At 46.5% G+C, this 20,434-nt stretch overlaps 1 protein-coding gene across 13 annotated transcripts in view; it reads left to right on the top strand.

Moving 5' to 3' along the window:
• LOC127604158 (gastrula zinc finger protein XlCGF57.1-like) overlaps positions 1–20,434 on the top strand; it is a 45,239-nt gene that overhangs the window by 5,616 nt on the left and 19,189 nt on the right. For 4 of the 13 annotated variants that reach the window (XM_052071127.1, XM_052071129.1, XM_052071128.1 and 1 more), the window contains exon 2: positions 14,117–14,494. In XM_052071127.1, the coding sequence (XP_051927087.1) occupies positions 14,332–14,494 (163 nt within the window). In that variant the 5' untranslated portion in view covers positions 14,117–14,331. Of the gene's footprint in view, positions 1–14,116; positions 14,495–17,595; positions 17,971–20,434 lie in introns of those variants that run through there. The other 9 variants (XM_052071124.1, XM_052071119.1, XM_052071116.1 and 6 more) reach the window with 4 other exon arrangements.

Here is a 20,434-nt window from a genome sequence, read left to right as displayed (position 1 = left end):
TCCAGCGGGAGTCGATGGCGCAAAAGCCCGCCAAACTGTGTTTCTAAAGAAGTGCATCGAGCGATGCGATGCCGCCTGCCGAAGCAAGCCAGACCTCACCCTCGCTCGAACAAAAATACTGCATATATTTGGTCAAAAAGGAAAACATACAGATTATCAGAAAAACGTGTCCGTCTGACTTCGAGCGTCGTGTCGGCTAGGCTAGCTTAGCTGTTCTCGTGGTTCAAAGCTTCTTTGATATGTGACGTAGTTTGCGTCGGCGCTGATTGGTTGAACCAGGTGAGTATGTCCTCGCGCTCACCCGCGCACAGGAGAGAGCAGCTGACTATCGACTGCTGAGGCGCGCTTCACTCGAGTGGCATTGCTACAGTCCGTGCATATTATGGAGCAGCTCCTGGAGAAACGCAAATTGTCCGCCCTGTACAGCCATTTTTATTTCCTTTCGGAGAATAAAGTATTTCTTCAAATCTCCTTGTCTCACCAAGTGCCTCTCGGATTTTTGACGTCTTATTCCATCCTAATTGAAATGAATTTCAAGGTAACTCCGAGTTCACTATTCACATATTTTATTGCAGGTGAAATGTCGAATTTGCCATACAGAAATATCATATACCAACAAAAGCACCTTGTAAGGAGCGACGACTAGGCGCAGTGAAGTACTCGAAGAGCTGTGGTACAATCTGATATTAGCAAACATACGATCATTTATATACCAGCAAAGCGGACCTTAGCGTAACAAACGTCCAGTGATTGGATGAAGATAGATTCCGGGGCCGCTAGCCAAGCCGGGGGCTGTGATTGGTTGGTAGCGAGCGGCAGCGGGGCCGCCGATTGGCTGATCAGTCTCACAGTACGAAATTCAAATATCAGAGTCCTCAGAGGGCATTTGTGGTTGCTACAAATACTCCCCTGTTAGAAAGTCCTTGGCAGGCTGAGTCCGAGAGTCCGTATTTGGCCTTACATGTTCACTAGTAAGCCTCAAAATGATCTTACTAGTGAACTAGTGGGCGTTTTGTGGCTTACATGTTCACTAGTAAGCGTCAAATGATCTTACTAGTGAACTAGTGGGCGTTTTGTGGCTTACATGTCAACTAGTAAGCCTCAAAATGATCTTACTCGTGAACTAGTGGGCGGTTTGTGGCTTACATGTCAACTAGTAAGCCTCAAAATGATCTTCCTAGTGAACTAGTGGGCGTTTTGTGGCTTACATGTTCACTAGTAAGCGTCAAAATGATCTTACTTGTGAACTAGTGGGCGTTTTGTGGCTTACATGTCAACTAGTAAGCCTCAAAATGATCTTACTAGTGAACTAGTGGGCGTTTTGTGGCTTACATGTTCACTAGTAAGCGTCAAAATGATCTTACTTGTGAACTAGTGGGCGTTTTGTGGCTTACATGTCAACTAGTAAGCCTCAAAATTATCTTACTGGTGAACTAGTGGGCGTTTTGTGGCTTACATGTCAACTAGTAAGCCTCAAAATTATCTTACTAGTGAACTAGTGGGCACATTTATGGCCTTACATATTCACTAGTACGCGTCAAAATGATCTTACTCGTGAACTAGTGGGCAATATGGAAAAAATACTCAAAGGGCTTGCCTCACAAGCCCTTTGAGTATTTATTAATCCGTGACGGTATTGTAGACCAATGAGAGCACGTCCGACACACACGTCGACTTTGGGTATCCAATCATGATGCATTTCGAGCCAAGCCCCAACAAAAACAAGAGAAAATTTTCAGACGCATTGAAAGCTTTTGGGGTAAATATTACTCTTGTTGTTACATAAAATGTTTTACGATTATTTTAGGCGGTAACGTTATGGTGTAAATGTCAAATATGTGGTCAATTTATCAAGATGAAGCCTACTTAAAAATTTGCTCCAACAATTTCGGAGATGTGTCTGACTTTGACAGCAATGACGGCAGTTCAACGCTGACAGTCGCAGTCGGGTGCAGATTTATTTCGGCAGGACTTTCTAAAATCTGCCGTTTGCTCTCAAAAAGCACAAAAGACTACGTGGCGAGCAGGGATAAAAAGGTGGGAGGGCAGGGGAGCTCTGCAAAAAGCGTCCGTTTTCGTCGAGAGCCAAGCAGAAAGAAATATGCTTTATGTATGACATGCAGCACAGATGAAATTTCTTCCTCTCAATCCTCAGTGCATATATGCATGCAAACATGCTGTGCATTAAACACACACAGCTAAGAAAGGATAGCAGCTACACTGTATAAAAAAGACATGTAAACTGAACAGTATAGAGTCCAGGGGAGAGAGTAATGACCATGGAAGGTAAAGTGATATGTATCTGATTGAACGAAGCGGGTAACAAAGTACGAAACATTCAGGAGACGCCTGGAGTCTGTTAGACTCAAATCTACGAGACGTTGAAAAACAAGGAAGCGATTCTTACTCAGTCCGATTGTTGTGCGGCGAAACAGCAGGCCAGGTGAAAAGGAATTAGTGACGGGTTTGGAGCGTCACAGCAGGATGGTCTGCACGGAACCTCGTCCCCCACCATTACCCCCTCCCTCATACATTCCCTTATTTCACCGTCTTCATTTTTTATGTCTTGTTTTGTGTTTTTTTTTTGTTATTGTAAAGTGTCCTTGGGTGTCTTGAAAGGCGCTTATAAATAAAATGTATTATTATTATTATTATGGGTCCAGCGACACCGATGCGTTGATGCATGCGCCGGGCTCACAGAGCAATTCACGTCTCGGTGCATGTGCCGCTTCATTGCGTCACGTGATTGACACATGAACTGCACCGGCGCAGTTTAGACTCCATCGGCTGCGTTGACACAGTCCAGGCTGCTAATTGACACATCGGCTGCGTTGACGCAGTCGAGGCTGCTAATTGACACGTGAACTGCACCGGTGCAGTTTAGACTCCCTGGCACAGTCCAAGCTGCGGCACTTAGTCCAGGGGGCGTCGACTCAGTGCAGGGGGCGTTGACGCAGCAAAAGCCCGCAAAGTGTATCCTAAGGAAGTGCGTCTGGCGACACGATGCCGATTTGCCGAAACAAGGTAGACCCCACCCTCGCTCGAATAAAAATATATGTTTGGGCAATACGGAAAACACCGATTATCAGAAAAAATGTGTCCGTCTGACTTCTAGCGTCATGTCGGCTGTCATATAATAGGCTATTATTATATGAGAAGTGTTTTATGAACGTTTGTACTGTACGTCATACTCCAGTAGATTGAGAGGTCCCGCCTCTAAGGGGGAGTTCCAGAAAGTGACTGCGAGTGAGCAAACGGCATGTTTGATGACTCTGCCACGTTGCTATTAAAAGTCACATAATACGTAAACCTTGTCTGCTGACCATCATTACATCGGCTAGGCTAGCTTAGCTGTTGTCGTAGTTCAAAGCTTAATATGTGGCGTGGGTTGGGTCGGCGCCGCAAGTACGTGCTCGTGCGCACAGCTGAGAGCAGCAGACTATCGACTGCTGAGTGCTGAGACGCGCTTCACTCGAGTGACGTTGCTACAGTATGTGCATATTATGGAGCAGCTTCCGGACAAATACAAATTGTCCGCCGCGTAGAGCCATTTTGATCTCCTTTTGGAGAATAAGGTATTCATTAAAATCTCCTTGTCTCACCAAGTGCCTCTTGGATTTTTCTTATTCCATTGTGTGTGTGTCTTCTCCACAACAGAGGAAATAGCATGCATTAAATGCAACAGACTGTAATTTAAAATACTGGAGCATCTTATTTTTCTAAATCAAAAATTGTGAAGCCAAAGCCCACAAGCATCCTCATTCACACGAATTTCACATTATTGAAACACATTGAATGATACAATATGAATGCATGGATGTGAATGATATTGTCAAGGGTCAATGTCATCTTTATTGTCAAATATGCTTTATGTATGACATGCAGCATAGATGAAATTTCTTCCTCTCAATCCTCAGTGCATACATGCATGTAAACATGCTGTGCATTAAACACACGCAGCTAAGAAAGGATAGCAGCTACACTATATAAAAAAGACGTAATCTGAACAGTATAGACAATATAAACAGCATAAACAACAACATAAACAATGGCGCTTGTGGCTACACTGAGCTTTTAACTCATTCAATACCAGTCATTGGGTAGAGTGAGGTAGTGCATTGTATATACGTCATCATCAAATCAGTTTGTTCAGTCTGTCAAGTGGGTTGGCTGCAGGGATTTTGAAGGTCCAGCAGGTGGCAGTGGTCAGCGACACAGTATCAGTACAGTATCAACACAGTGTGTCATTGTGTCGACACGCCTCATGAGGCCTCATGGACCCATCACTAAAAGGAATAAAAAGGCAATTCAGCAAGGAGATATTCCAGTTTTCTTTATTTTCAGGAGGGACAGTTGATCAGCCCACGTGTAGCACTGCTCTCCAAGTAGTCCGCCCCCCAGTGACTTCCTCACTAAAGGGAGTTCACTTGAGCTTCAGGCCAATCAGGTCCAAGCAACAATTGGCCCTTCCAAGGTGGTTGCAATTACCTCATCTGAAACAATTAGTGTTCTAAAAAGTACAACAGTTTTGGTTGGAAAGAAATGTGCACCTTCCTTCCATCCAAAATCCACAAAGAAACTGAATTTTTAATATTTGTCTTTCGACATCATGACACCGATTCTGGCAATTTCCGTGCTCAGAGTGAATTGCTTGTGGCTCGAGTAAATGAACATTTCCTAGAATGGTTTGATTGTTATCATGTTAAAAACTTTTCGCAAACTGGACCGCTAATAAGAGAGGAGGCGAGTTCCTTCGTGCTAACCATGAGCATTGAAGACTTCTAAGCGTCCCAAGGCTAGCTTCAAAAGTTCGTTGCGCGACATCAGCTGAGCAATGCTGTCATGTGTGTTGATCGAGACAAGGTAAAGTTAGAGACAGTGAGTGAGAAGAAAGAAAAGCCACAAGGTCTCGTACTCGTCTCATTTTGTGGCAAATAGTCCTATTTCTAACTTTTAGCCCGGCCCTCCACAATATTTTCTGCTTCTCATTTGGCCCCCCCGGGAAAATAATTGCCCACCCCGGGTTTATGAATGCATTTTATCCTATAAAGTGGATGTCCATTTACATTCCATACAACTTTGTACAGTTTCATGATGTAGAATGTTTCTCTTCATTTTAAGCTTTTTAGAGCTAAAAGCTTGTTGGTCCTCTCTGTCTTTTTCACTCTCTTTTTATCCAACACAAATCCAGCACAAGCACAGACAGTGGTTCCTCTTTACTGGTTCTACCTGGGGACACCGTCAGCTTTCTTTCCAACCAGTCCCCTCGAAACTTGTTTCTCAGATCCGCATCTATTTGACAGACTTTAGCTTCGTCACGGTCTCCATAACATTCGGCATTCGCAAGAAAGGGGTTTAGGAAGGCGAACACGGATTGATTGTGATTCTGAATTTGCTGATATAGCGACCAATCACATCAAGTAAGACATTGGTTTTAGCCCATGTACCAGGGGTGTCAAAAATACGGCCCGCGGGACGGAATCGGGCCACAATGAGATTCGATCAGGCCTGCGGGATCATTTAAAAGTGAAAAAAAAACGCATAAAAGACACGGAATTGATATTTTTAATAAGGTGCAATTTGTGGGGTATGCGCTAGGCGACAGACTGTTTTGATCAGAGTAGAAGACAACAGCAGAAGAGACAAAGAGCTGAGACAGACCCAACACAGCAGGACAAGGACGTGTGAATTATGTTTGTTAATTGTGTAATTATGTTATTTAAAATAACATTGAAAGCCACTCGACTAAGTGGAAATAATATGACCTAAAGAATAATTTTGTTGACATATGAAAATAAAATAACATGAATTAAATTGATGTTGGGCGGCCCGGTAGTCCAGTGGTTAGCATGTCGACTTCACAGCGCAGGGGCACCAGGTTCAATTCCAGCTCCGGCATCCCTGTGTGGAGTTTCCATGTTCTCCCCAGTGCGTGGGTTTTCTCCGGGTCCTCCGGTTTCCTCCCACATTCCAAAAACATGCGTGGCAGGCTGATTGAACACTCTGAATTGTACCTAGGTGTGAGTGTGAGCACGCATGGTTGTTTGTCTCTGTGTGCCCTGCGATTGGCTGGCAACCAATTCCGGGTGTCCCCTGCCTACTGCCCGAAGGGAGCTGGGATGGGCTCCAGCTCCCACTGTGACCCTAGTGAGGACAAAGCGGTTCGGATGGTGAATGAAGAATAAATGTATGTTATTGTATGAATGTTTAGGCCAGCAGAGAAGGCCTTGCTGGCCCTGAGGGTCCGCCACTTCAGCAATAACATATCGAGACCACCGTGTGAACACAAGCAGCACGAGAAACCAAGACCAAATACCGATGAAAACAATAAAATTTCAAATTAACCAGTTGTGAAGATAAATGCACGCCGAAATCAAGAATTTATATTTTTTGTCTTAAAAAAAGCAAGTTCAAATGTCAAACTTCATGAAAATGCCGTCATTTTGCAGTCAGCAACGCACTCCTCCTTTGCCTCAAATACTGTAAAAAAACGGTCGAGTATCTGGTCATGACTAACCGAGGAGATTCAGTTGTAAGCTCAGGGGTTCATGGTTTTTTTTAATGGATGGCTCTAATTTACGAATGGCAAAAGGATAGGTGGAATCCTTTGAATGCAGTTTTATTGAAAGAGGAAAAAAATGCTTCGCAGCTGTCACGTTCTGCTCGAGGGGAAAAAAATCGCTCCGAGCAGAACAAATGAATTAAATAAGTTGGATCCCAGGTAAAGCAGACAAGAGAGAGTATTGTCACAAAATAAGGTGTCTTTAATGACAGAACGAAAAAACAACAGAAAGAGCCCGACAGGGAAAAACGGTAACAGAAAACGCTGATCAAATAAGGATCAGGAAATTAACAGAAAACGCTGATCAAATAAGGATCAGGAAACAAACAGAAAACGCTCGCGGCTAGAGCAAACGCGAGGAGATAATCGCGCTGGTGGAAATAGTATAAAAATACGAAATATCGAAAGTCGAAATAAGTGGGCAACAAGTATAGGTCGTAAGGCAAGTATGCAACGAGGCAAATAGCAATAGCGCAAATAGATAGCGAGAGCGAATAATGGCTCGGCGAGGAATTCTCCGGCAGTGAGATGACTGCCGGAGTCGCCTAATAAAGGCACGTAATCAGCCCGAAATAACGGGCAGGTGTGCCGAACAGGCGGCGGGAGAACCCGCCACCTGCTGGCGAGCACGCGACGTGACAGTACCCCCCCCTCAACGGACGCCTCCCGGCGGACTACCCGGTTTGGAAGGGTGTGCAGCGTGGAAGTCGCGCAAAAGGGACGGATCAAGGATCCAGGAGCGAGGCACCCACTGCCGCTCCTCAGGCCCGTAGCCCTCCCAGTCGACCAGATACTGGAACCCCTTTCCCCTGCGCCGAGAGTCCAGGATGGCACGAACCGTGTACACCGGGTCACCGTCGACGACCCGCGGAGGGGGCGGCGGCGTGGGAGGAGGAGCCAAGTCACTGGAAGAAACGGGTTTGAGAAGGGAGACGTGGAAGACGGGGTGCACCTTCATGGTAGGAGGTAGACGGAGCCTGACAGCAGCCGGGTTGATGACGGCCTCGACCTCGAAGGGACCAGTGAATCGAGGACCCAGTTTCGCCGAGGAGCCGGCCAGGCGAAGGTCTCGAGTAGCCAGCCACACCTTCTGCCCCACCACATAGGGGGGGGCCGGGCGCCGACGACGATCCGCGATTTGACGATTTCGGGACGCCGTGCGGGACAATGCCGCCCGGGCCTCCCTCCACACACGATGGGCCCGCTTGAGGTGGTGTTGAACGGAAGGGACCTCCACCTGCCCCTCCTGCGACGGGAACAGCGGCGGCTGGTAACCGTACGCCGTCATGAACGGGGATCGGCCGGTTGCGGAGGAGACGAGGGTGTTGTGTGCGTACTCCACCCAAGGCAAGTGGTCGACCCATGTCGCGGGTTGGTGGAGGCACACACAGCGGAGGGCCGACCCCAGATCTTGGTTGGCGCGCTCGGCCTGTCCGTTGGACTGGGGGTGGTAGCCGGACGTCAGGCTGGCCGTGGCTCCGAGGGACCGGCAGAACCGCTTCCAGACGCGTGACACAAACTGGGGGCCCCGGTCCGACACAATATCTGTAGGGAGGCCGTGGAGACGAAAAACGTGTTTAACCAGGAGGTCGGCGGTCTCCAATGCCGACGGCAACCCGGACAATGGCACGAAGTGGGCCGCTTTGGAGAAGCGGTCCACGATAGTGAGCACGACTGTGTGACCTCGGGAGGAGGGAAGACCCGTCACGAAGTCCAGCGCGATGTGTGACCAGGGGCGAGGTGGAATGGGCAACGGCTGGAGCAATCCGGCCGGGGGTCGATGGGAGGACTTGCCGCAGGCGCAGGAGGTGCAGGCCCTGATGAACTCCGTCACGTCGTTCCGGAGTTCCGGCCACCAGAATCGCTGGGCGACAAGTTGTACCGTCCGGTTCACCCCTGGATGGCATGCCACCTTGGACCCGTGTCCCCACTGAAGAACCTCCGACCGCAGGGACGGAGGCACGAACAGTCTCCCCGCCGGACACCCCGCCGGTACCTGCACCCCCTCCAGGGCGGTCTGGATCCGCTGCTCCACCTCCCATTGAACGGCCCCCACGATGCACTGAGCCGGGAGGATGGTCTCTGGGGATAGGTCCACTTCCGGGGGGTCGTGGAGACGGGAAAGAGCGTCGGGCTTGGTGTTCTTGGAGGCTGGGGAGTATGTGAGTAAGAAGTTGAATCGGGTCAGGAACAAGGCCCACCGGGCTTGACGGGAGTTGAGCCTCTTGGCGGTACGGAGGTAAGCGAGGTTCTTGTGGTCCGTGTAAACCGTGAATTGTTCTTTTGCCCCTTCGAGCCAGTGTCTCCATTCCTGCAGAGCCGAGACAACCGCCAACAGTTCACGGTTGCCAACGTCATAATTGGCTTCGGCAGCAGAGAGTCGACGGGAGAAGAAGGCACAGGGGTGCAGCTTCTGGTCGACTGGAGAGCGTTGGGACAATACCGCCCCCACCCCTGAATCCGAGGCGTCCACTTCTACAACGAAGGGAAGATCAGGGTCAGGATGTTGAAGGACGGGGGGACTGGTAAACGCCGCCTTTAGGCTAACGAATGCGGCCTCCGCGGTAGAGTCCCACTTAAAGGGAGTCTTAGTTGACGTAAGGCGGGTCAGGGGGAGCGCCTTCTGACTATAGCCGCGGATGAATCGTCTATAGAAGTTTGCGAACCCCAAAAAGCGCTGCAGTTCCTTGCGGTTAGACGGGACTGGCCAATCCCTGACTGCCAGCGTCTTGATGGGGTCCGCTAGTATTCTACCCCGCTCGATTATAAACCCCAGAAAGGAAATGACGGGAACATGAAACTCACACTTCTCCGCCTTGACGAAGAGCCGGTTTTCTAATAAGCGCTGCAACACCCGCCTGACATGTTGCTGGTGTTCCTCTTCTGACCGGGAGAAAATCAAAATATCATCCAAGTAAACGAAACAAAAAATGTTGATCATATCCCTTAAAACGTCATTAATGAGGTTTTGAAAGACAGCGGGGGCGTTAGTGAGTCCGAAGGGCATGACCAGATACTCAAAATGGCCCAGAGGGGTCTTAAAAGCGGTCTTCCACTCATCTCCCTCTCTGATACGGACCAGGTGGTAAGCGCTGCGTAAATCCAATTTAGAGAATATAGTGGCGGATTGCAATGGGGCAAAGGCGGAGTCTAGCAATGGTAGTGGGTAGCGATTCTTTATGGTGATGTCGTTTAATCCACGGTAGTCGACGCAGGGGCGCAGAGTCTTATCTTTTTTGCTCACAAAGAAAAAACCCGCCCCTAACGGTGAACGCGACGGTCTGATGAGACCTGCGGCGAGCGAGCTGTTTATGTATTCCGTCAACGCCTCGCGCTCAGGTTGAGACACCTGGTACAGCCGCGAGGACGGTAACGGAGCGCCCGCCTGCAGGTCAATAGCGCAATCGTAGGGGCGGTGTGGAGGTAAAGAACGCGCTCGATCCTCACTAAATACCTCCCCGAGGTCCCGATAGCAATCCGGCACTCCGTCAAGGCAGACTTCCACGGAGGGGGTGACATGTTCGTACCCCCCGACGGCCGACTGTAGACAGCGTCTATAGCAGTAAGGGCTCCAGCTGTTGATTGCTGGGCGCGCCCAGGAGATTACGGGGTTGTGTACTCGTAACCATGGTAACCCGAGGACGAGGGGAGCGTTGCGAGACCGCATGACCAAAAAGCGCCGCAGCTCGATGTGATTACCCGAGAGTTGGAGCTTCAGTGGCTCCGTTCTGTGGGTTACGACCGCCAGGAGACGCCCATCGAGATCACGAATCCGCTTCCTATCGATCAGTCTCTCTAACGCACAACCTAGCTCGGAAGCGAGCTCGGTGTCAATCAGGCATACGTCCGCTCCTGAGTCCACCAGGGCCCGAACCCGCTTAGACCGGGATTCCCCAGATATCGTTCCCTCAAGTACTAGTCTGTTCGGTCGCGTGTCGACTCGATCAGACTTGGGGTTTAACGCGCGTGACGGTGACTCACAGTACTCATGTTCGAAGGAAACAGATGACCCCGGGTGATTGGTGATGGTTGAAAAGGAATCTCTCTCCTCGCCACCAATGTTCTCGCTTCCCAGCTGCATAGGCTCCTCTGCTGGTGCTGTCTCCCGGAATACTCCCCCACGTTCCCGGCTTCGCTCCCTCAGGCGATTGTCCATGAGTAGGGCGAGATCGATCAGTTCTTCCAGGTCGGTGCTGTGATCACGGGTCGCCAGCTCGTCCTTGAGTTGGGAGTTTAATCCTCGGCGAAACAGCCCACACAACGCTCGATCCTCGTAGCCGCTTTGCGCCGCCAGGATCCGGAACTCGATGGAGTAATCGGCGACCGATCGTCTCCCCTGGTGGAGGGCGAGTAGCCGACCCTCTGCCTCTCGACCCCGCACGGGATGGTGAAACACCCGGCGGAATGCTGTCACAAACTCCGGGTGCGATGATCGGAGATTTGGCTTGGCCTCGCTGGTCGCAATCGCCCATGACGCCGCCGGACCTGTCAACAAACTCATAACGTAGGCCACCTTGGCGGCATCATTAGCGTAGGCAGACGGCTGCTGGCAAAAAATGAGCGAGCATTGGTGGAGGAAGTGACCACACTGCCCATGCTCACCCCCGTAACGAGGTGGGTGTGGGAGCGAGGGTTCCCTCGACATAGTGGTCTGAGAGAGGGGTGCCTCCGGAGTGGTTGGATAGCTCCCTGAGGGGGGGAGTCTCCGTTCCTCCACCCGCACCAAACGAGGTTCGAGTTCATCGAACCGATGAGCCAGCATGGAGACCGTGCCTCGGAGTTCCGAAATGGCTTGGCCCTGCTGACTCATTTGCTGCTCTTTTCGGGTAAGAGCGGACAATATTCTCTCTACATCCGCGGGATCCATGGTGGCCGGAGAATTCTGTCACGTTCTGCTCGAGGGGAAAAAAATCGCTCCGAGCAGAACAAATGAATTAAATAAGTTGGATCCCAGGTAAAGCAGACAAGAGAGAGTATTGTCACAAAATAAGGTGTCTTTAATGACAGAACGAAAAAACAACAGAAAGAGCCCGACAGGGAAAAACGGTAACAGAAAACGCTGATCAAATAAGGATCAGGAAATTAACAGAAAACGCTGATCAAATAAGGATCAGGAAACAAACAGAAAACGCTCGCGGCTAGAGCAAACGCGAGGAGATAATCGCGCTGGTGGAAATAGTATAAAAATACGAAATATCGAAAGTCGAAATAAGTGGGCAACAAGTATAGGTCGTAAGGCAAGTATGCAACGAGGCAAATAGCAATAGCGCAAATAGATAGCGAGAGCGAATAATGGCTCGGCGAGGAATTCTCCGGCAGTGAGATGACTGCCGGAGTCGCCTAATAAAGGCACGTAATCAGCCCGAAATAACGGGCAGGTGTGCCGAACAGGCGGCGGGAGAACCCGCCACCTGCTGGCGAGCACGCGACGTGACAGCAGCAGCATGTTCGAGAACACACTCTTCACAACTAAAATCACTTCTTGCTTTACCTTACTTCATCAGCCAATCAGAAAGATGTCTAAGCAATTATTAAACAACATCATGCAATTTTTGTAATCTTAACATGAAATAGTATGATGCTCAAACACAAAATGATAATTAAGAATATAACATAAGCTGACACAGTCAAGGATTTATAAACCGAGTGTATGGGTTTCAAAACCAGCCTCACGCTCTTGTCGAAAAATTCACCTCACGTGGGCTTTTTCATCTTGTCTTGTGACATTTGACGGGGTTTATTTCATTTCCGGAAGACAAAGAAAACAATGTTTTTTTTAAAAGTAGAAAACAAGCCGTAATTTCACCTTTCTTTTAATTTGGAAACACCAACATTGAAATAGAGCTCGATATTCGATATTTTTGACCGGAACGAATAAGAAAGTCTCAAAACAGGTTGATGCACATTTTTTAACGAAAATAGAATTTGGCACAGGCGGCCCGGTATCCATTGGTTAGCACGTCGGCTTCACAGTGCAGAGGTACCGTGTTCAATTCCAGCTCCGGCCTCCCTGTGTGGAGTTTGCATGTTCTTCCTGGGCCTGCGTGGGTTTTCTCCGGGTCCTCCGGTTTCCTCCCAGATTCCAAAAACATGTGTGGCAGGCTGATTGAACACTCTAAATTGTCCCGAGGTGTGAGTGTGAGTGCGAACAGTTGTTCGTTTCTGTGTGCCCTGCGATTGGCTGGCAACCGATTCAGGGTGTCCCCCGCCTACTGCCTGAAGACAGGTGGAATAGGCTCCAGCACAACCCCGCGACCCTAGTGTGGATCAAGCGGCTCGGAAGATGAATGAATGAATGAATTTGGCACAAGACACAAATTGAAATAAAGGTTTCTTTTTCGATTGCCGGAAGTTGTCACCGACAGCATTTCTCCTACTGACCAGGAGAGGGCGACAACGTAGCGCCTGAAGACGAAATCGTGACCTGTTCTGTCATGATCCATTTCTATCCTGAATTCCCCACACGAGCTACAGGTGTCGAATTTTTTTTTACAGAAATAAAGAACAATGAAACAAACAAACAAAACAAGAAGTCCAAAAAATGAATGAAAATCAGAAATTGCTGTCGAATTTTGGTTTAAATAATAATCATACCTCTACCACGACGACTACTAGTAATAATAACAAATATTCTCAGCATTCCCGCTTGGGCGACAAAATAAACTTGGGTCACAAATGCTCCACAACCAAAATAAAACAACAAAAAAAACAACACTTTCCTTGTTTTTTGCCCACAATAGGTGATCACTAATTTATAAATACTGTCCAATGGCCGATGGATGTGTGACATCAGTGATGTCTTCACAGAAATAAAATCACAGGAGCTGACCAAGGTTGTGGTGACAGCAGTTTATTCCCATTATGCTGACAGCAAAATGGGGATGAGTGTCATCGACGAGAGCAAAAGGCATTCTTTCGATTGAAAGATGGTACAGCGTAAACATGAGCCATTTCCACAAGGAACTGAAAAAACTTGAACAAAACAGGTCAAACATTCATTCGACTAATTAAGAGCACCAAATTAACTCAACACACACAAAATAACTACTTGAGCCTTGCTACATCCATCCTTCCATTTTCCGATCCGCTTATCATCACATGAGTGAGGATACCATCCGACGGACAGAGACGAACAACCATCCGTGTTCAATCAGCCTGCCATGCTTGTTTTTGGAATTCCATTCGAGTGATGAGCTCATCAGCAAGCTCTGTCGAGGGGAGGCCTAAACAATTGAATCAGGTGTGTTGGAATAGGGAGGCACCTAAAACAGGCAGGATGTGGCTCTTGAGGAACCGGTTCTATGAATCTACTCCTGCTTTAGACCTGGTCTTCTTGGTGGTTTTCATTCGGACTGGGTGAACTCGTCGTTGCCTTACCGCCAAGAAATTATTTTCCAACATTATTTTAAATCCAAACCGCTGGCGGTTCGCAAGCTTTTATTTTGAAGGTGGTCAACGGGGCTCGATGTCGGTAGATTTTAGTCATGCAGTGTATTAACCATTGGTGGCTTGACAGCAGTACGGAACTGCAGCGCGTTGAGCGATCGACAACAGTGACGAAATTCTCCTGAATTTGTCTTCAACGTGCTCAAACCTCCACCCGGGGCGTCCACAATCATCTCGCTGGACTAAAACGTCTTTCGTTGAAGCTTTGTGTCCGATTCAAGTCGTCTCGGTGTACATTGGTGTTTCTCGGCCGACTTTAGCTTCGGTTAGCTTGCTATCCGCTAACAAAGAGGCCCTCGTCCTCAACACATCGCTGCACGGTGATGGTCAGCGTAAAGTGCTGTTGCAATTTTCGCACCATGTGCACAAGAAGGACATCAGAATACGAGGAGGAACTTTGTAAAGTAACAGAGGACTACAAGGGACAACGTCAACTGCTGGACGCCATTCGCAGGATGCAGCCAAGAATTGTTCTTTACAGATTAGGTTGGGTCACGCTGTTCGTCTCACTTGTTTCGCACTCTTTCTGAACATTCTTCAGATGCTGTCTTTCTTGTCCGCTGTGTGTGTGTGTGTGTGTGTGTGTGTGTGTACATATCAAGTTCAAGTACAAGTTTCTTGTCAAATTCATCTATCCATTTTCCGATCCGCTTCATCCTCACAAGGGTCGCGGGGCGAAGGGGGTGGTGCTGGAGCCGTTCCCAGCCGTCTTCGGCCAGTAGGGTACACGTTGATGAACAACCATTCGCGCTCACAGTCACACCTCTGGACAATTTAGAGCAGGGGTTGGAACCTTTTGGACTTAGCCATGGAAGCAAAATATTTGGAAATGTATTTCAGCGAGAGCCATACAATATTGTGTATTTTTAAAGTGAATTCAACAAAATGTTAGTACAATACGTATTCTTTTAAATAATTGTGTTAAGCGGACCAAAAAAAAAAAGGCGCGTTTCCGTTAACGCAACCGACCGAGAATTTCTACGTCGAAAATGCAGACCGTCATGTATTTTTTTTTTCAAACAGCCCTCTACATTGTTGTGTAGAGGGTTTACATCGGTGCAAACTCTCGCGATATTCACGTTGAGCATGTGCATCGTTTGCCCTGTCGTCTGTCAACAACATTGAATCATGGGGGCGGCCACGATCTCTGACGACAGTTTAAGATAAGAAAACCTTCATTAGTCTCGCTATTGAGAAATTCCCAATTCACAGCAGCAAAGTTATGAAACTGTCATAACCGCGTTTTCTGTGTTACAGTCGCATGCTCGCGCCGTAATGTTCAGAAAATGGCATCCAGTGATGTACCGAAAAAAAATCAGCGAACTATTTGATGAACACCACAGGTCGAGTATAAACCATGTGAAAATAGCACTGTGGGTCAATGTGCCAACTGGGAATTCTAAAGAGATTTTTGGTCTCTTTATAAATACACTGGCAAAACCCCGGTGGGACGAAAAAAGACAGCTAAGGTTTGTAGAAAATATATATTTGGATAGAAAAAGAAAAGAAGGGAAACATACAGGTAACTGGAGAGAGAGCGTGTCCGTCCGACCTCGAGCGTGGTGTCGTCTCAACTCCACTAGCTTCAGCTGTTCGTCGTGGCTCAACTTGCAGAGCTGTTCAAAGAGATCAAAGCTCTTTGATGTGTAATGCCCTTTGGTCAGCGCTGATTGGTTAAACGTGTGAGCGTAGCTACAATTCTCTGACATTCATGATATGGATATGTGACTGTTTCAAGTTTTAAATACTTTACCTGACCTAAGATCGATTCGATTTAGATCTATAGAGAAAACACAAGAAACAGTGGCAAAAACAAAGTGTAGATGTATTCGATGTCATAATGAAAGCAGCATGTTCAGAAAAAGAGAAAGCCAAAGGTAGGTGGGTCTACAACGTGTAACGAGACTTAGTTATTCTACTAAATAAAAATAATGCTTTATGGTTATTTTGTTTCAATTTTTGATGAAAAAATATAAAAAGATTCAAGAAAAAAAAACTTTGTGCAACCTACCGACCCTGTGCTTAAATGTCATGTTACCTGAAACACACAATCTTTTTTGTTTGGCCTTCTAATATTTCACATTGTTAATGGTTTTCCGTGCCTCACGATTGCTAGCGGAATTCTCATCAGCTTGACGCGGTCCAAACGCGGAGTTGCTGCTGGCTAGCTTGCACCCTGCTCAGTAGATTGCACGCATCCTGTTGTCTCCTTCAGAGTGTTTTGATTCAAACATAACACGACATGTGTGAAAGGGCCGCTTTACATTCGACCGTTTCATCAATGGAATTTTGTCATTGCAAATTAGACACCCCATAGAGCCTGTTCTTTCCACAAAGGTGAATCCTTCGTTCTAAAATGTGCCATACTCATTATTTTTTTTTCTTTTCACCAACTGCTTTGTTAGCTTTGAGCTCATGACAGAGCAGAGTGATTCAAAAAGGGGCATTTACCTGATTACTCAGCAACGGCCAAAGTAGGCCAGAATCATCCAATTAAAATTGCTTCTGCTGCCAAGTGCAGCACTGAACAGGAAATGAGCAGTGAAAAATCAATGGTTGGACGAAAAAATTGAGAATATTTGGTTTTATCTGTGAGCCAGATGCAATCATCAAAAGAGGTTCTCGACCCCTGATTTATAGAGCATAGGTGTCCAAGTCGTACTTAATTTTCCCAACCACCCGCAGCACTACATTCCCCTGAATTTGTACTAAATGCACGAATATGGGACACCCAGTACTACGTTTCTAAATTGAAACAGTTTGTGTTCAATCTTACTGTCCAGTTACAGTTGTCGCGGTACTCGTCTTCTCGGCTGAGTTTAGTCCGATCTTAGCTTCCTCGCCTCGAACAAAGAGAAGCCTTTCTCACCAACACATCGCTCAGCAGAGAGCAATGTGTGAATCACTTGCTGTATTCTAAAACGGGTTTAAAAGTCAAGAAAAAACTAAATGATAAAAATCAGATTTAAATTGATTAAATGCTCTCATGCAGGGGTGTCAAACTGATTTTTGACCCGGGCCATATTGTAGTCACGGTTTCCCTTGGAGGGCAGTTATGAATTTTGGGAAACCATACAAATGTTTAATCCCCTCCACATATTGCATCCACAGTGCACAACAAATTGATGAATAACTAGTTTTAAAATTAGAAGTCAAGAATCATGACTGTTGTTGTGGATTATGTATGACAATTTGAAATTTTGGTTCAGACTTCAGCAAGCATCATGGAATTTTTCACATGCTTGATTTGCTTTTGCGGGCCACACAAAATGATTTGGCGGGCCAGATCTGGGCCTTGACGTTGACATCTGTGCTCTAATGTAAGGGAATATTGATTTTGAGTATAAGAGTAGATTGACTTTTTCTTTTCAGATGACAAAATGCTAAATAACAATCAATGACAATTTTCATAAAAATCAAGTTGACACAAAAAACAAGGGGTGGACTCGCTTCATTTTTTTTGTTTTACTTCTTACTTCCTCTGAACATGTAAATTGTGTTTAATATACTAGTTGTAATTTTTTTTCTCCATGATTTTTTTTTGACTTTTCAAATTACTTTTCAAAACTTTTCTTGACTTGTTGCCAAATTTCTGTTATCTGTTACTTTGTTCAATAAACAAACAACCCAAAGAAGACCCTTCTGAGGATAAGCGGATCAGAAAATGGATGGATGGATATCCCATTCCTCAATTACAATGTTTGTGATGCATGCTTGTCTAATTTTTCTTCTTACTGTACACGGTACAGTTTCTCACTGTACAGGGTGGCCTCAATTTTGGACAATTTCTCAACTGCGTGCGTGCGTGCGGGAGGAAGGGTATGATGTGGCTCTTTGCAGTAACATAGTAAAAAAAATTGGCTCTTCGTCTCTGACTGGTTGGCCACCCCTGATGTATACAATGCAGAGGCGATTGCTCCAAGACTGCAAGGGAAGCTCAGCTTCCCCTAAAATGTCAAAAAGTAAGAAATCAAATATGTGTGTCCGTACAATTGTGTGGACATGGGCAAAACCGCACTCAACTTTTGTTCGGAATCAGCTTCTTATTACTGGTTAAAATGCGACTCTTCTCATTCATTCCCGCAGCTTCACTGTGCTTGAAAGTGTGTGGACGCTGAGCGTCTCCAGCGTGGACGCTGGGTGTCTCGAGAGTTCAGTGTCGGTTGTCCCAATGCATTGAAACGAGACAAGTCATTGGATAAATGCTGGTTTTGTCACACCCATTGGACGCTCAGTGACTCTGGGAGTCTATGGACAGTGGGCGGAAGCTCAGCTTTTCTGCATGATGATTGGATGATCTGTCTGAGGCTTTTGTTCATGGCTAGCGTTGTTCAGCACTGTCGTCAATCAAGGACTCCTTTTGATTTACCAGCCAGTTGCCTGCGACACAATTTTGAATGACCACCATTCCAGAAGGACCGCCCTAGGTGAAGATGACAACTACCTGCGTGATCATGCTAAAAGTACTTCATATTTTATACCGGAATTCCACGGAAACTTGTGCTAGCTATAGCTTCAGCACACTTGCAACCACAAAAGAGTGAAAAACAGTCACGGGCAATGTCAGAATACACAAAAACGTTCTTTCTCCATGCGTTTGAGGAAATCTGGTCCACAGCGATTTTGTCAAAAGCTCAGCAACTCCGGTGTGAGTGCCATTACAGGGGTGTTCACACGGCAAGATTTGGTCCGGTAGAGCGTCCACACGTGCAAGTTAGCTCCGGCGTAGCCCCGGAAAACGGCTTACACCGGAGCAAATTTGATCCACCTCAGGGAGGTGGTCTAGAAATTTGCTCGTGAAGAGTTGATTACATACGGCGAGAATGCGTTGCTTTCGTGTTCTGTTGGACTTCCGTCACGTGTTTGTTTAATAAAGACAAGACTTGGCTGGTAACGGCAGCAAGCACCTCTTGGGTTATACCATCTCAACTAGAACGGGGGGGGGGGTATAGTCCCCAAATGTCATCTTTCCTTTTGTCTCGGAGTTGTTTGTGTAGTTTGTTCCTTTGTTGTGTGTTCACAACCGCCCCGCACCCCATAGAATTTATTTTGTGATTTCCTCACTTGATTTTTCTGTTTGCCGCATTACATGTTTGCTTTTCTGAGTGTCATTGAAGTCATGGTTGATTTACGTTTTCGTGGGCGGTCACTCTCGAGCAGAAGGCACGGAGACCGAGAAGGAGAAGGACGTGCCTGTGCAGTGTATAGGTTTTAAAAAGAACCAACACGACAGCTTATTTGTTTTCTGTCGTTTTGCTCCGCTGCAGAAACTGCCGTGTGAACGCAAGTGGAGCTGCACAACGCTGTGCGGCTTTGTACGTGTGAACGCTCCACAAAATTTGCTCCGGTGTAAACTATATCGCAAGAAAATACATCGTTGCAGCGCCGGAGCAAATGTGTGCCGTGTGAACACCCCTTATGTTCGGAAGCACCTCTGCATAATGCGATTGTTAATACTTTGCATTCTGCATTACGGTAATGTGGGGCCGTCGAGCAGCGTTGGCCACATTCAAATTAACAGCCTTCCATCTGATGCATGCACATCAGTGGTTTGGATTTACTATAGTGTAACCAAATACTTTCTCGGTGGTCAAGCAACGATGAGTTACCCCAGGGAGAATGAAAAATTATCCTGAATTGTACCAAGAAGCCTTCCAAAGTTGAGATAACAAATAAATTCAATGTTAACTTTCCTTCCTTTTCTTCTTTGAAAAATGACGAATTATACATTTTATGACTGCTGTATGTTCACTGAACACCAAAATATTCAATGCTATATTCCTAATTTAGGATTCGGGTCAAATTTGACCCTTTGGGATTTAAGGGTAGCATTTGAGTATCAGAATTCATAGTGGCCAAACTTGACCCCGTGGCTTCTCCAGGGTTTAAGATAAGACAAGAAAACCTTTATTTGTCTCACAATGGAGAAATTTAGTGCACAATTCAAAAAACATATTCTTATGCATTGAAATTTTATGTAGATGTTTTTTCTGTTTTTAATAAATGTATCTTCTTTCTTTCTTTGTTCTTTCTTCTTTCTACATACATTCTTGCTGCTGGAGGCTGTAAATTTCCCCAGTGTGGGACGAATAAAGGATATCGTATCTTATCCTTTATGTCTTGAATTTGTAAAAAAAAAAAAAAATCAAAGTTTTATTTTTCACCAATGAAGGGTTCGGTGAATGTGCATATGAACTTGTTGGGTTCTGTACCTCTAACATAGTTAAGAACCAAAGGGAAAATCAAATTTATGACAGTAGTCTGGTTGTCTACCTGGGATGGCCCAGTATGCGTTAGACCTGTCACGTCTCGGACAAGCCGAGTTAAGTCTGGATCCCAAAAACGTAGACGTAAACAAGGTCTCTGTAACAAAAATAGGTTTAATGCTTATGTTCGCACCGACAAAGAGGTAACATAAAGCGCTGG

The sequence above is a fragment of the Hippocampus zosterae genome, chromosome 7, assembly GCF_025434085.1.
Source record: "Hippocampus zosterae strain Florida chromosome 7, ASM2543408v3, whole genome shotgun sequence".
Lineage (NCBI taxonomy): Eukaryota > Metazoa > Chordata > Actinopteri > Syngnathiformes > Syngnathidae > Hippocampus > Hippocampus zosterae.
Note: the sequence above shows the minus strand (reverse complement) of the source record. Positions and strands in the feature narration are given on the sequence as shown.